Below are 15,866 nucleotides of genomic sequence, written 5' to 3'. Positions count from 1 at the left end.
GATAAAATATTATTATTTAAAAACTGAAACTATGTATATTATTGTTATATTTATTTGCATGCTGTGATTATAATGAATATTTTCCCACAAGGCTATTGTAATTTTCAAATATTTTTATTCTTTTCTTCATTTTCTTTAGTGAATTCAGAAACAGAAACATGCTTTAGTGAAAAAAAAAAGGAATAGAAAAGTTTAATTAAAAATATCTAAATCTTGGCAATATACCTAAAGTGTTTATTTTTAATTTTTCTTTATTATATGCTTGATTTGAAGTTATACAGGATATGAATCCCTAAAATCTGCAAGGTACATGTGATTTATAAGAATATCTGTGAAATATTTTTGATCATTTAGTTTTGCTCTTTCTGTACATCTTTTGGTTTATTCCGGTTTCATCTGGTGTTTTTCTTAGATTACGAAATTGCCATCATATCTTAAAACTTTAAGCTGTATTTTATGTAATCATGTATCTTTCAGAACACAATTGGAAAGCATCATGCTGAGTTTTGTTTATGAAGCGAGCATGAGAATTGTTTTGTTGTAGTAGGCATCATGATGCTAACCGCTATCTGAAATTAGACAAGACTCCCAACAGGCAAGCGAGGTAGGCACATATACGCTTGAGGAGTTTTGCTGAGATTGATAGGGTTTCCATCCAATCGAATGTCCTCTAGGGCCTTTCGAATATAAGTCAAATTTTTAACGTTGCAGAAGGTATCTTCATGCATCTCCAGAATGTTGTTATTCTGAAAAAGACGAAAATATTTTATGACAAGATATAACATACCCTTAGTATTGATTATAACATAGTCCAATTGCTCACCCCTGTTTTTATTCTTTTGTTCCTTCTCTCATCCAAAAATGCATGTTATGTGATTATTATACATCAAGCACTCTCTAGGCAATGGGGATAAATCAATTAACAAAAAGACACGTGCTTGCCCTGATGGAGCTTATATGTCAGTAAAGGGAATGTAAGATAAGGAGGTAAAAAAATCAAATTTAAAGAAAAAAAGTTATTTCCAAAATGATGAGAACGCTGAAGAAAGGATAGTGGCTGTGAAAAGTTGTCTTAAGAGATAGCAATAGAGCTGAGAATGGAATGACAAGAAGACGTGAGCAGGGAAAGAGCCACGGTAAGACTATCCCAGGTAGAGAGAACACAAGTTCAGATTCTGAGTAATTAGCATGGCACGTTCAAGAATGGGAAACAAGTCAACACGGCTAAAGTAAAGTGAGGGAGAGAGTGAGAAAATATCAGGGAGATAAGCAGGGCCCAGAACTAGATTTTTAAAGATAGTTTTATTGAATATATTTCACATGCCATAAAATTCACCCATTTTAAGTGTACAATTCAGTGGTTTTCAATATATTCACAGACTTGTATAAGCGTCACAATTTAATTTCAGAACATTTTAAACATCCTCCAAAGAAATCCCATAGATGTTAGCCGTAATTCCCCATTTTTCCCTACCTCTACCTTCTGGCAGCTTCTAAACTACTTTCTGTTTCTATGGATTTTCCTATTCTGAACATTTCACATAAATGGAATCATACAATATATCATCTTTTGTGACTGGGTTCTTCCACTTAGAATTGTATTTTCAAAGTTCATACATGTTGTAGCATGTATCAGTACTTCTTTCTTTTTTATTGCCCAATAGTATTCCATTGTATGGGTATACCACATTTTTGTTTATCCATTCATCAGTTAATAGGAATTTGAATTGTTTCTACTTTTTGGCTCTTATGAATAATGCTTCTGTGAACATTTGTGTGCAAATTTTGTTTGGACATATGTTTTCAATTCTCTTGGGTATATACCTAGGAGTTGAATTACTGGGTCGTATTCTAACTCTATGTTTAACATTCTAAGGACCCGTCGAACTGTTTTCCAAAGTAGTTGCACCATTTGACATTTCTTCCAACAATGTAGGACAGTTCCAATTTTCTCTGCATCCTAAGCAACACTTGCAATTTTCTATCTCCTTTATTTTAGCCAACCAAGTAGGTATGAAGTGGTATCCCGTTGGGGTTTAGTTCGTTGCTAATGTATAGAAATACAACTGATATTTTATATTGATTTTATAACCTGCCACATTGCTCAACTCATTTATTTGTTCAAATAGTTTAGTGAGTTACTTATGACTAAAACTGAAATGCAAGGATGTTCATATATTTGTCCAATCATTCAGTAGTGTTGGAAGTAGAATTTTAGCTCAAGGAATCTGCTTTTGCCAGAGCTGTTATTCCTTACTACTATACTATATGTTGGCAAAAATTTTTCAAATGAATCAAAAAGGGGGATTTTTATATGTGCATTAGAAATAAATATAAATTGAAGACAATGTAAATTAAAAACAGTATTATGGTGGATTTTGGTGAGGTGGTCATGAAAGAGAAATATTTTAAAAGGTGCACTTAATGCCTTTTAAACGTTAGAATAAGGAGTGTAATGCCAATTACCTCAAAAAAAAATCTCATATATACAAGCACATTGTGTTTAAATATAAGATCAGAGAACTGGCTACTTTGTAGAGTCAATATCATCACAGACAACAGTAATAAAATTTAATTTAGAATTGGAAAACATATCCAAAATTTCCTTGAGGATTCCCTTGAAAATCCTCCTCCAGTCATAAACAAGGCAAGAAATCCTTAGATACATAAAAATTTGCCCCCAGAAAAACAGAGACTGAGAGAGACATCCAGAAACACGATGAGAACTAGAAAGGACATGTATATTAAGGAAGTGAACACAGCCAGAAAATAAATCTCTCAAAAGAGCCAGGCGTCGAAGACAGACATATGCAAAGAGACACCAAAAAAGTATGGAAAGATATATATTAATAGGAATAAAAGAAAAGACACAGATGTAAATATTTGCAGAATCCACAGAGGAAAACATAGGAATCAGAGACCTGCTCTCACATAGCAAAATCACTTCTTGTGATGGTTTGCACTTTTTCTGCTAGAAGACTGTAATATTACACTATGACGTTATTTCTCTGAGCACACAATGGATGTGTTCTCTACAGATTTATTCCACAGAACAGATGAAATTATTACAGAAAATTGATTACAGCTGTAGACCAAAACTTACATCTGAAATAAGTAATTTATCTTTCTTTGTTTTAATAACTGAAAATGTTTATTTTAATTGAACATATTTTTAATATATTTAAATGAAATATATTTAGAAAATATTAGATCATAACATTTTTGAAAATGTGTTTCCATTTATTACTTCAAAGATAATATGTAGCTTAATGGAATTTAAAATAACGCAGACTTTCAAATATGTTTGTTTAGAAAAAACTGCATTTTCCTAATCCAGAGAGATGGCAGTCTGTCATCTCTCAGCAGATAGGAATGTTCTAGAATTGAATTTAATTCAATACATAAAACCTAACATCAAAAGTTAAAATTGACATTTTTCCCCCGAAAGCTAAAATCAAATTAGATTTTTCTTTCTCTCTTTTTCTCTTCCATTTCTAATCCTTATACACTTCTTCAGCAGATGATGCTTTCAATTTTTCTTTTTTTCGAAAGAATCTTTGTATGGCAGAAAGATGCATTATGATTTGGCAAAGAATGAAAATAAAGACTAAGGTTATCAGAAATAAACCAGTATAGTCATGAATGTACAAATACTTTGTACTCAGATTGAGAGAAAGAAAAAATGAGAGAGAGGAGAAAAAGAAGAAAAATTGTCACAGTGTGTCAACATGCTATTATAAACAGCTTTTTGAGTCCTGATTTCCTCCTGTGCTTTTGTTTTCCATGGAGCTGTTGGGCATACCTTACTAGTAGAAGCCTACCTGAAGGTGAAGGGCCCGTAGGTTTTCTGGAAGTGGCAGAGGGATGTGGTCCAAGTTGTTATCGGTGAGGTAGAGATGATGGAGATCATACATATCCTGTAAACATTCCAAATGTAGATGCTTAATAGAAATTAGTGGTGCCACAGTTGTATTTTCCATTTCCTGTTCATGCAACTATTCGTAAAATAACACATGCCTGTCCAGGTCTTGTTTTGTGAAGTTGAGGCAGACTAGTTTTCTAAGTTACTAGACAATTCAAATTAATTTTAGAAGAATTGATGGCAAGCAAATGTCTCTTGATAGAAATGAAACATATTTCTCAATCTCTTGGAGGAACTATCCACTCTAACTTTCTCCATTTAAGCAAGTCGGTGACTTCCCATTTAAGACACTCTACGATGGGATTTTGGTGAGGCATAGCAAGAATTTCCTTCATGTTGTAGGGATGGAGAAATAAGAATTTCTCCCCAACAAAAGCCTGTTCTCTCTAGCCCAAGTAGCAGGAAAAGGGCAGCCTAGCCAGACAGAAAACATTTAGACAATAACATGTCTACTCTAGCCAAATACCACAGGACAAACTGTGACTCACCAGCACCCATCCCAACAAACGCTGAGTGGAGAGACTAGACTTTGACCCTTGCCAGGCTCTAATGAGGTGCACTAACTCCCTTGCCCACCAGGCTCGTGTCACAGAAGGGCTAGTGGAGAGACAGGACTTTCATCATTGCCCAGTGTTACGTTATGAGTCCACATGACCCCCTGTAGCCTCCATGGAAGTAATGTGATGTCACTTCAAACAGTATTTTAAATTTATTTGTTCAACATATATTTAGAGGAGCAGCTTGAACAGGGTAGGAATGGGTAAGAAAGCTGGCTGGTTATCGTTCTCAGAATCTATGTTGTTATTCTAAGCAAGTCACTCCTGCCCCAAACTTGCTTCCTTCACTTAGAAAACAAAGTTCTTAAGATTAACTGAATCCATCCTCCTTACAAAGTAATTTAGAAATCTTCTATCCTCAAGGCACCACTCACACCCTGCACAAGTACTTATCCTTTTAACCACATGAAATGCTCTCCTTGAGTGGAGTTCTTGCTAAATACAAATTATCTGGCGTACACCATTTCCGGGTGCAGCTTATAGATTGGTGCCCTAGATAGCCACCCACTTCTTATGCCAGCTCTGCTTTCTGTCCTTGGTGCTTGATCAGCCTTAGATCATACCAGAACAAAGTATTTCCCAAAAGCATGATAAAGAGTGATGTAAAGTTAATTTTAAGAGTTAAGTCTCATCATATTGAATACCTTTATAGAAATAAAAAGGCTAGTCATTGACAGCAAATGGAATGGGAAGATGAAAGTCTTTCATATCCAGACTTAAAACTCACTTTAAATGCTTCCTGCTTTATGCCTTTCCTTCCAAGTCTATTGTTGCTAATATCAATAAATGTCAATGTGGTTGGCAATTCTGGGAGCTGCCTTATTTTGTTGTCACGCAGGACAAGCTCTCGGAGTCGAGGCAGCTTTCTGAATGCATCTTCATCAATCTCAGATATTAAATTTGATGTCAGATCAATCCTTCTTAAATCATCTAGAAGAAAAAATGGACGTAGTTAAATATTCTTGACTATGTTTTGCTCACATAAAAATATGAATATAAATTTTCCCACATACAAGCAAATTTAAGTAGGAATTTAATTAGCAATGGACAGTTAATGAAATAATGATTTCTAACTACTTTATAGAATTTGTTTCTTCCAAATACTGTTCATATTTATGCACTTATAAGAAAGTGTAACTTTAGCAGAGAAATTGTGACAATTTCTTATATCTAAAATAACTAGTCTCTGACCTATATTCTTCATAAACTTTGTCTGAAATTTACTATTTAAAACATTTTCCTCAGTGGCGGCAGATTGTTGTGTTTTCTAATTGTCAAAGATACATTAGCATTAAAATACAAAATTATTAAGAAGAAATTTTCAAGAGATTAAAACACTTTGTGAAAAGAAGTGCCAAAATTCTTTTAAATTGGCAACAATTATAATGTCAGAATTTCGACTTGCATTCATCAGTCATAAAGCAATTGTGCTTTAGTGGAAGTCTATTGAAACAAGCCAAATTCTAGTAAATACATGACCATGACATTTTACTCTTAATGTCATAACATGATAATGAGTTCTAGCTTATAAAATATGATATTTACGATTTTTATTTAGTTAAAAATAGTTTATTTGAAAATATCAATAACTATATGGTTTCATAATGACCTTTCATTATTCATCATCTTTTATCATAATTAAAACAAACCTTCAAATATTTAAATATGAAAAACTGATTTATGAGCCATATTTTATATTCAAGTTTCATTTTCAGTACCAACATTTTACAGGGCAAAAATCTTAGGAAAGTCTGTAAAGAATATAGTGCTGTCATTCATACTTAGGCTTGCGAAATCATTCTTGTTGATCTTTTTAATTCTGTTAAAGCGGGAATAGAAATAAGCGGTGTTCTTGGGCAGCGGAGGGATAGCATCAAGTTCATGGTCATCACAGTACACGGTGGTACTTATGCAGGTACACAGAAGGCAGGTTGGAAAGTCTAAAAGATAGAGACGAATAATTACATGCAATTAACAAAAGCAATTTCTAACAAATAATGTGATTAGGCATGTTTGTTAAGCAAGATTAGAGTCTCATACAGACCAACCTGGTGTATTTCACATTTTCTCATATAGTTTTCTGTGTGTAGAACATTAAAGTCACATATACCAATTACAGCTGCCCCAATAATTAGTATATTCTTTGTAATGTTTTAAAATTTTGTTTTAAATTATTGAGTGAATACTGCATGGTTGTTGCTTTTATACTTATTAGAAATTCTATTTGCAAATGTAAATATTAAGATTGTGGTCTTTATAAATTTAAAACATCACATACCATATTTTATTAGATCTTTGGTTCAATATTTAAACACCCCACTGAAACAAAATCTGCTTCAAGAAAAAGATAAGGCAATAATCGTTAATATTAATTCGCTCAATATGTAATTTATTGAATCCTTTTTATGTAAATGGCACTGTGCTAGCTGGTGAAACAGTGGTGAGCACAACGAGACACAGTTCTGTTTTATGATCTGCTATGTAAGATGAATGTTGATTACACAAATAAATAAAATGATGACTGTGGTAAATGTCATGAAATATCATATGAGCATAAAATAGAGGAATTTGATCGTCTGAGAGTCATGTTTCTCTGAGGAGGTGAAAATTGAGTTGAGATCTGCAGGAAGAGAAGGAGTTGACTATGCAGGTGGGAAGGAAGAGTATGCAGGCAGTGGAAGCAGCATGCATCAAGTCCCTTCACTTTGGAGGGACTGAAAGATGGTCCACGTAGCTACAGTGCAGAGAGCATTGGAATGTGTGGGGCATAACATGCACGGGCCTTACAGGCTGTGTTACAGGTTTTGTTCCTTATTCTAAGGATGGGCAGTGGTATTACATGATCTGATTTGCATGTTAAGATATCACCGTGCTTGAAGGTGTGGTGGAAGATTGAGGGAGGGCCAGTGGGCAGAGTGGAATGAGTTGTTGTCTAGATAAAAGATGGTGGTTGCTTGGCTAGGGAAATGGTGATAGAAAAGGCAACAGATCCAAAAGGTATTTGTCACGCTGGATTATAGCCCAACATATTAAATTAATTAATTAATTAATCTCTCTCTATCTATCATACACACAGAGACACACACATACACACACACCCTTACTCCTCTTTCACTCTCGGTTTAGTGGTCACATAGAGGACGGTAAGCTTTTAAGGGAGATAGAAAAGCAATGACCAGAAGGAAGGAAGGAAAATAAGATGGGGCAATATTATGGAGGCCAAGTGGAGAGAGAGTTTGGAGGAAAAGGGAACAGAAAACCATCTAAGGCTGCTGATATGTCAGGGAAGTTCAGGACTGAAAAATGTGTCTTGGATTAGTTATTGTGGTGGTTATAGGAGACTTCAGTAAGAGCTATGGAGTGATGAGGCTGGAAGCCAGATTACAGCCAATTAAGGAGGAAGTTGGAGGTGAGGAAATAGTTACAGCAAATAGAAACAATGCTATTGAGATGTCTGACTGTGAAGAAGGAGGAAAGAGAGATGGTGATAACTATAGGAAATGTATCGATGGTGTGCATGATGAGGGAAATTGACTAAAGTGGGAGTGACGTGAAGAAAAGGATCTGAAGGAGAAGAGGTTGAATATAAAAAGGATCCTGAGAAGGCAGTAGGAAATGGGACGCAAAGCATAGTGGGAAGAGTTAACATCCCACATGTGGGAGGACAGACAGTCCCTCTGTTGTAACAGGAGGAGAGGGAGATAAGGTGCATGAATGTAGGTGTTCGTAAATTATATGTCTAAAAACAGAAAGACCAAAAAGCTGCCAATGGGACGAGTGCATTTTCTTCGTGAAATAGGAGGCTAAGCTTTCTGATGAGCTTGAGGAGTAAAGGGAGGAGGAGAGGAAGGGTTGTGAGATGTGAGATGCATGGAGGAAGTGAAGCAGCCATGAGAGGGACAGAAGAAAGAGATGGGAGGACTTTCTTGGGCTTGCTCAGAATCAACTCATCCTGACTTAGCTGAGACTTTCCTGGTTTGGAAAGTCCTCTGTCATTGAAAGTCCCCTATTTTGGGAACCCCTCACTCCCAGTCAAACTGGGACATTTGGTCACCTTAGTTGAAGGATCCATTTGTGGTTTGTGATCAAGAACTACTAATGCACCTACTAAGGTCTAATTGCTGTCATTAAACAGAAAAATCATTTACTGTAATGACTTCAGAACGAAAACTATTTTAAGAATGGAAATCTAGGAAAAAAACTTGTAAGGGGGAGCTGTAAAATATTTAATACTTGCTAATTTATCCAATCATTATAAATTGATATTTGCCACTTATCATAAAATTTTTAGAAAGTAAGGCATTTGATTCTTTTATATATTCATGACTGTGCTAATTTAGCAGTCTTTGCTTAGGGTAATTATATATATTCACACCAGTTATAATTTAATTCTAGTTTTTCCTCTCATAACTCAAGCCTACTTTATGAGGCTTCAGAATATTATTTTTAGAAATTTGTATTCATAGTAAAATAATATGATACTTTGATTTTTAATGTTCTAAGTATTTCCAAACTCTTTAACTTTCATAAATTTATAAGATTTAAATTTAATTTTAAAGTTTAGAATTTCTGGTGATGCTTCTTCTCTGGAAATTAAAATGCAAATTAAACTTTTAACTTCATTACTCACTCTCAGACTACTTTAGAGACAAAATTTTTTAAGACTTATAGATTTTTTATATTGTTTCAAAACTGATATTATTGAGCCATAATTTTGACTAAAACTTTGAAAAAGATTGGACATTATGCTTTTCTGTTGTTCCTGGCTCAGCTGAAAGACCCCTAATACAGGTAATGATGCCAGATCAGTCAACTTGTGAAGGATCTGAAATTACTTAAAAGTAAGTAATGTTCTAGAGATATTTAATTTCCCCATTCTGAGGGCTTTCTCCTAGGTACTCACATTTCCTTCTCATTGTGTGTATATCTCCCTGGTTCTGTTTGTTGAGTGTTCTACTACTCCATAGAAAGTGTACTATCTGGAAAGAATATGATGTGTTCATTAAAGATGAGGATTTAGTGGTCTCCATTTGCATTCCAGCACCCCCACGTACCACCTCCATAATCTTGGACAGCTTTTATAGTACCTTGGAGTTTCAGTTTTCTTATTTATACAGTGGAGATAACAACACCTAGTGTATAGTGTTGTTGTACCTCTACAAAGAGTGAATGTACATAAAGCACTTCAGTGGCTGGCGTATTGGCAGCATTTCATAAATGACAACTACATTACGTAGTGGTGAACAGTTGAAAACTCATAGAAGCAGAGAGTAGATTGGTGGTTACCTGGGGCTAGGGGAGGGGGAAATAGAGAGTTGTTGTTCAATGGGTGTAAAGTTTCAGTTATGCAAAATGAGTAAGTTCTAGAGTTCTGCTGTACAACATAGCGCCTATAGTTAACAATACTATATTGTACTCTGAAAAACTTGTTTAGAGTAAAAAGAAGGATACGTTCTTCTCTCAACAACAGAATAATGAGAATAACTAACATTTATTATGTTTACTATGGACCAGGTACTAAATTCATTCATTGAATCCTTATAACAACTCTATGAGGTAAGACCTATTATTTATTATCCCAGTTTTTAGATGAGGAAACTAAGGCAAAAAAAAAATGTTGACTGCCTTGCTCAAGACTGTGTATCCAGCAAGTGGCAATGCCAGGATTTGAATGCTCTTCTCTCTCTCTTGTTCTCTCAGTATGTTCTGTTCAGACTTTTCTCATATTACTTGTACCACATTATTGCCTCTAAATTTGTTTACGTGTCTGTCTCCCTGTACTAGACAGAAATATCCGTGGGAACAGTGGTCATTTTAAAATAAGTTTTCTATGTCCAGAACTTAGAGTACAGAGACACTCCAGAGTAGCTGAACCTTTGCAGTGGGAAGCCTACTCATTTTTTCTACACCCCCCTCACTATGCCATTCTCCATGTGTGCATGAGTATTCTGGTGTGAGTCCACAAGAGTATTCCAAAGGTTAACACTGACAGATTCCAACAAGAAATATAGACAAATCACAGAATCTTATTTAGCACCAGGAATTCCTTCTCATTAACTAAAAGACTCTGGTTTAGACCACCTTCAGGCCATATGATATGGAATGCTTTCCTCTCTTTTCCTCTCTCTGCTGCTTCCTTAGGACTGAATGAGAAGAAGCCTGTTTTCCAATAAGTACACAGACAAGAATCAGAACAGGCTCGCTTCAAATCCAGTGTGTGAAACTAATAGTTATGTGATATCTGTCAAGTTCCTACCCTTTTTCTGCCAGTTTCCTCGGGAATAATGGAAAGAATAATAATAACACCTTCACAGGGAGGTTGCAATAGTCAAATGAGATAATGTGAAGTGCTAAGCATTATGGCCCACAGATAGCTCAATCAATGTAAACTATTTTTACTATTACCATCCTTATCATCATCATCATCATCCATCACCACCTTATCTCCTTGAACTGCTGTGGTCTGATCTCAGACATAGATTCTGATTTTGCTAACAGAATATCATTTATTATAGAAGTGCATTCTACCACAAAGATTTTGAGTAATGATGCCAGGCAAATATTTCCATCTCAAATCTTTGGTTATTTGATCACTTCCATCAGACCAAAGCTGAATTATTAAAATTGCTTTATATTTAATACAAAATACATGTGTATCTCCTCCTTTAAACATAGCCTCCAAAACTTGCTCCTTGGGTCATGAGGGTTCCCTGTAGCCTTGGAGCTTGGCAGTTTTGAGGAATGAACAAGTGGATTTAATTACAATTCAGCTTTGATGGACCTGACCTTCATTGGTGTGTGGGCCCAGAACCCCGGGAAATTCGGGCTCCTGTGGGGAAGAGCCATCAATCAGCCTGGGGGTGGACTCCTCCTCCTCCTCCTCGGTCTCCTCTGGCTGTGGGGGCGGGGTGAGGAGCTCTCTGTTCCCGGAAGGCATCACTGTCGCTAGTCCAGCCTGAAAAAGAAGCAGAATTTCATCAGGCAACCTTCTCAATCACCCTGTGTGCCAGTGACACGACGTTAAAATGTATCCATCTTTGCCACAAGAGGTCACTCCTGCTCTGAAGTTCAACACTGTAGCTGGGCTGCTTGCTTGGGAGGGCACATGTGGTTCTAATTACTGCTATTGTTGTTTTTAATTAATTTTGCTTCTCAAATCTTAGTAACAGTTTCCAATGCCTTTTTTTTGGTCTTCTTTCTCTTTTAAACCTCTTGATATGTTTATTTCATAGATTTTAAAAGAAAACACCTCATTTATTGTTTTCTAAATACATAGTCTTACAAGAATGCATTATTTTTGTGAAAGATTCAAATTAATCCAGAAATGTGCAGAGTAAAATCCAAAAGTCCCCTTCACCCTGCAGTCTTAATTCCACTCCCCTTGAAGATAATAACCAATTAGAAGTTGATGTGTATGTTCTAGTCCTTTTAATCCTTGGTTTCCTAGATTCAAATATTCTGTTCCTTTACAACAACTTATACTTCCTCTAATTGTATTTTACTGAAAAGTATTTCTACTAAAATAAAATTTATGGAAACATAAAAGCTATACGATTTGATTATGATATGCCATTTCTCATATATTTTCAATATTATTTTAAATAAGTATTACCAACAATATTTGACCTTTAAAATTGACTTTTTTGAGAGCTTTGACAATAGGAGGCATTCATAGATTGAAAAAATACTCAAAGATTTTTTCGGAAATTATATTTTAGGTTATACTTGCTTTTCTCCTTACTTGCATATTTTAAGTAATGAGGTTGTTGCCTCTAAGAGTATTGTTTGCACTTAGAACAACCCCTCACTCTCGACTCCTTTCCCTTGTCTCAATGTCTGTTCCTTTTTGGTAGTTAGTAAAGGTCTACCTCCCCGAAGGACTTGTAAGATTGAGCAGGAAATCTGCTCAAGACAACAGAGTTGGCAAGAGGCAGGACCCACTCTTTGGGGCCTAGTCTCCTTATGGCATCCCCAGAAATCCCAGATTCTCTTTTGACCACTCTGATAAGCCCTCTTGCTTCTTTCCCCCCTCTTGTTTATTTGCTCTCACTAACAAAGCAAAAAAAAAAAAAAAATGCACAAATCACTTTCTAACTTATTTAATGTCAAAATGACATGCAAACTATTACTTTCACGTGTTAAATAAGCACATAATTGGGCCAGATATTTTCTGGATGTTTTAGATAGATGTTTCAGATAACCATAACATTTTAAAGATACACATGTTTTTTAATGTCACTTTTGATAAATTTGAATACATTGCTTCACAAATGAAAATTATCCTTTTAAAGAAACACTACACTTTCTTTCGTCAGTTTACATTTCTGAATTGTGTTTCCCTCTGTGCTTCTGTAAAGTGTCTCCATTTCAGCCCTTCCTACACTGTGTTGTGTGGGTTCCATCAGTTTTCTACCTTTCCAAGCCTACTAAGTGGTACGCTCTGAGTTATGTCTTTTATCTTTGTACCTCAAGGCTATAGCATAATAGGCAAACAACAAGTACTTATAAGTGTAGAAAAAACAAATTTGCCTGTCCAAAATATATGTAATTCACAGCTCTATACTTAATTTTAGAGATTTTGCTGAGAAGAATCAGTTAATAAGTTAACGTTTACTTTAATGCATTGAAATCAAACCCAAAGCAAATCATACAGTATTTGGAGCGTTAGGAAGCCAACATGAAGATATTATAAAAATTGGCCAGAAATCTCCACTTGAGAAGATTGGGCACACTTCCTTAAGGAGAGAGACATACGGTTTCCATCTGTAGGGTCAGAATGAGGCAGATTCAGAAGGAATGGATTTGCAGAGAGACCAAAAGGAGGCTCCAGGAAGAGCGGAAATTGAGACAGATGTTTCATGGAATGGAGGCAGCCTAAAGGGAGAAACACATTCCAGACACATTGCCTTGAATCTTTAGCTTTGCAGGAAAAATGTTTGCACATACTTTTTACAGAAAATTGTTTTTCTACTGATTTGATGTGAAGCTGTAAGATCTCACTTGTCATCCAAGATAATGAGGCAAAACAGCTTTTGTGTTTATCAGAAACTGTTTTGTTCATGCTTACTTGCTAATAAAATGTGAATGCTGAACAACTGTTAAAACCAAGGGAAAGAAATGCCTTCTCAGTTCAGCAAAATTGCAGAACTGTAACCTCAAGTACTGTGCGTGGAGAACTTTTCGCATTGCAGAAACATTTATTCTCACTATTGAATAGAAGTGATTTAGGCTTCTGTCTTTTTTCCTCTTTTAACAATTTTCATCCTGTCATATGTTTTGAGGCAATGCATGCAAAGACATCTAGCCAGAGAAACATGGCCACCTAGCTCTCCTTGTGGCAGACTTTTATGCTTATGCTGCAGAAACCTAAATTTGGGGTGTAAACACAAATGGCCAAAAAGCATCCCTGCCCCTTTTTCTCAAGCTACAATTGGTAACACTCAAATACAAATATAACTGAGCCTCTGATATAAATATTAATTCTTTCAGAGTTTTCCTCCATTCGTTTTCCTTTACCTCCTTATTTTACTTTGACTTACTTCCTACTGAATTGACTTTTTAATCTGTTCATTATATTTCCCTAAAGTTTAAAAACATAATACAAAGGGTCACTCCTACATATGACCTTGAGCTTAGTCATTACTGTACTTGCATATCTTCTTAGACCTTGTACCAGCAGTATACATTTTTGCGTTGATTGGTTTGCAGTAAGTTGTCCATTTCTATTCTTTTGTTTACCTGGTCTTGGAACTATAGATAATTTATGTCGTGATAGACTGTGCTTAGGAGCACATTCCATGTCCATGGAAGAGTATACCTATACCAGAGATGACAAATGCAGAGTCCACAGAGAGAGACCTGGGTAGAGTGAGGTCTCAGCAGATGTCAGCCCGGAGAGGTAATAGTGCCAAGAAAGGAGTCCTCAGGTCTGCCTCAGCCTCTGCACCCTGCACAGCCTCAACTCCATGTAAGCAACCCAGCACCTCAATACAATCTTGGAGTGAAGGGGGTTGAAATGACCCTGAAGTGTCTCAAAGTTTTTGCTCCCTGGAGAAATAAGGACTCTCAGTAGAAAATGATTCAGTTACATTTCTTGTCCCGGGTTATGTGGACTGAGACTTTTAACAGAAATATTTATATTGTTATTAATAATGCTACAAACGATTTGAGACCTTCATTCTCTGATAATTAGCAGAGCTGTCCATAGAAGAATCTCTTTACAAAAGTACTCGGCACCATTTTAAGTGACAATAACATTATGTTAAAAGTAATTTTAATCAAATCCATGCTTTCCTTAGCAAAAAACCCATCTAAATGATCGATGTAATCACATTGCTACCATTAAGTCTACTTAATTTATTTTTCTTAATTTTAGAGTAAAAATATGGGAAAATAGTGTGTTCAGAAACAACAGTCACACTTCCTCCTGATCGCCTCGTCTGCCACTGAATCCCTTCAGTACAGACTTCTTGTTGAACATGCACACCATACTTGTTTAGGACAGCCACAAACCACTTGCTGCTGTTAAGCATTGCGTATAAATCAATAAAACAATGTGTTTTATTTTTTGATATTTCAATATTTTTTAATCTCAGCACTTAATCTGTAGCTAAATTTCCAATGAGGAAATCAATGAAGGTGTAATATATGTGTGATGGAAAGAATGCTACGAAAGAATTCAAGTTACTCAGATTTGATACCTACCTTTATGAATGAATGAAAGGCTCACTAAATGAGTGAGTGAATTTGTAAATGATAGGTTTGCCAGTTTTTATAATTATCTAATCAACCAGACTGAATGTCTATGCCAAGCATTACATTTAAGTTATGATCCACTGTCCATTTTTCCTGTCATTCTTATTTTCTAAACATCTATCAATACCATTATTTTTTCTCCAATTCTACTGCCATCACCATAATCTAAGTTACTATCCTCTCTTGTCTGAAATACAGCAATAGTCTACTCACAGGAAGTTGGGATCTCCTCCGGTATATATTCACTCTGCAGTGAGAAAAAACTATTAAAAAGACAAAACTGATCATGTCAATCCCTCTTAAAATCCTTCAATGGCTTTTTATTGTTCTTAATAACCACAAGAACAATGGCCTAGCAGAAGTGCTGTAACATATTGGTTGGAGGAAGGATTGAGACTACCTGAGTTTGAGTCTAGCTTATCTGTGGGACTTTGGGCAGATTAGTTTACCTCCCTGAACCCAGTTTCTCTGTTTGTAAAATTCCTGGTATAAATAGCACAGCTGTGTGAGAATGAAAACCTTAATACACATAAAACACTTAGAGTAATGTCGACACATAGTAAGTGCCATGGAAATGCTTACTACTGTTTTTAGAATAAGTTCAAAGCTCTTTTACTTATAGGGTCCTCATG

General features: G+C 35.6%; 1 protein-coding gene across 1 annotated transcript in view; it reads right to left on the bottom strand.

The window, feature by feature from the left end:
- Positions 1-266: 266 nt before the first annotated feature.
- EPYC (epiphycan) overlaps positions 267-15,866 on the bottom strand; it is a 33,561-nt gene continuing 17,961 nt past the window's right edge. Inside the window, exons 2-6 of the mRNA XM_058568679.1 lie at positions 11,266-11,434; positions 6,261-6,419; positions 5,207-5,409; positions 3,822-3,917; positions 267-746 (exon numbers count right to left, since the gene is read on the bottom strand). Coding sequence (XP_058424662.1) covers positions 576-746; positions 3,822-3,917; positions 5,207-5,409; positions 6,261-6,419; positions 11,266-11,434 — 798 coding nt within the window. The 3' untranslated portion in view covers positions 267-575. The remainder of the gene's footprint in view (positions 747-3,821; positions 3,918-5,206; positions 5,410-6,260; positions 6,420-11,265; positions 11,435-15,866) is intronic.

The sequence above is a fragment of the Diceros bicornis genome, chromosome 25 (genome assembly GCF_020826845.1).
Source record: "Diceros bicornis minor isolate mBicDic1 chromosome 25, mDicBic1.mat.cur, whole genome shotgun sequence".
Taxonomy (NCBI): Eukaryota; Metazoa; Chordata; class Mammalia; order Perissodactyla; family Rhinocerotidae; genus Diceros; species Diceros bicornis.
Note: the sequence above shows the minus strand (reverse complement) of the source record. Positions and strands in the feature narration are given on the sequence as shown.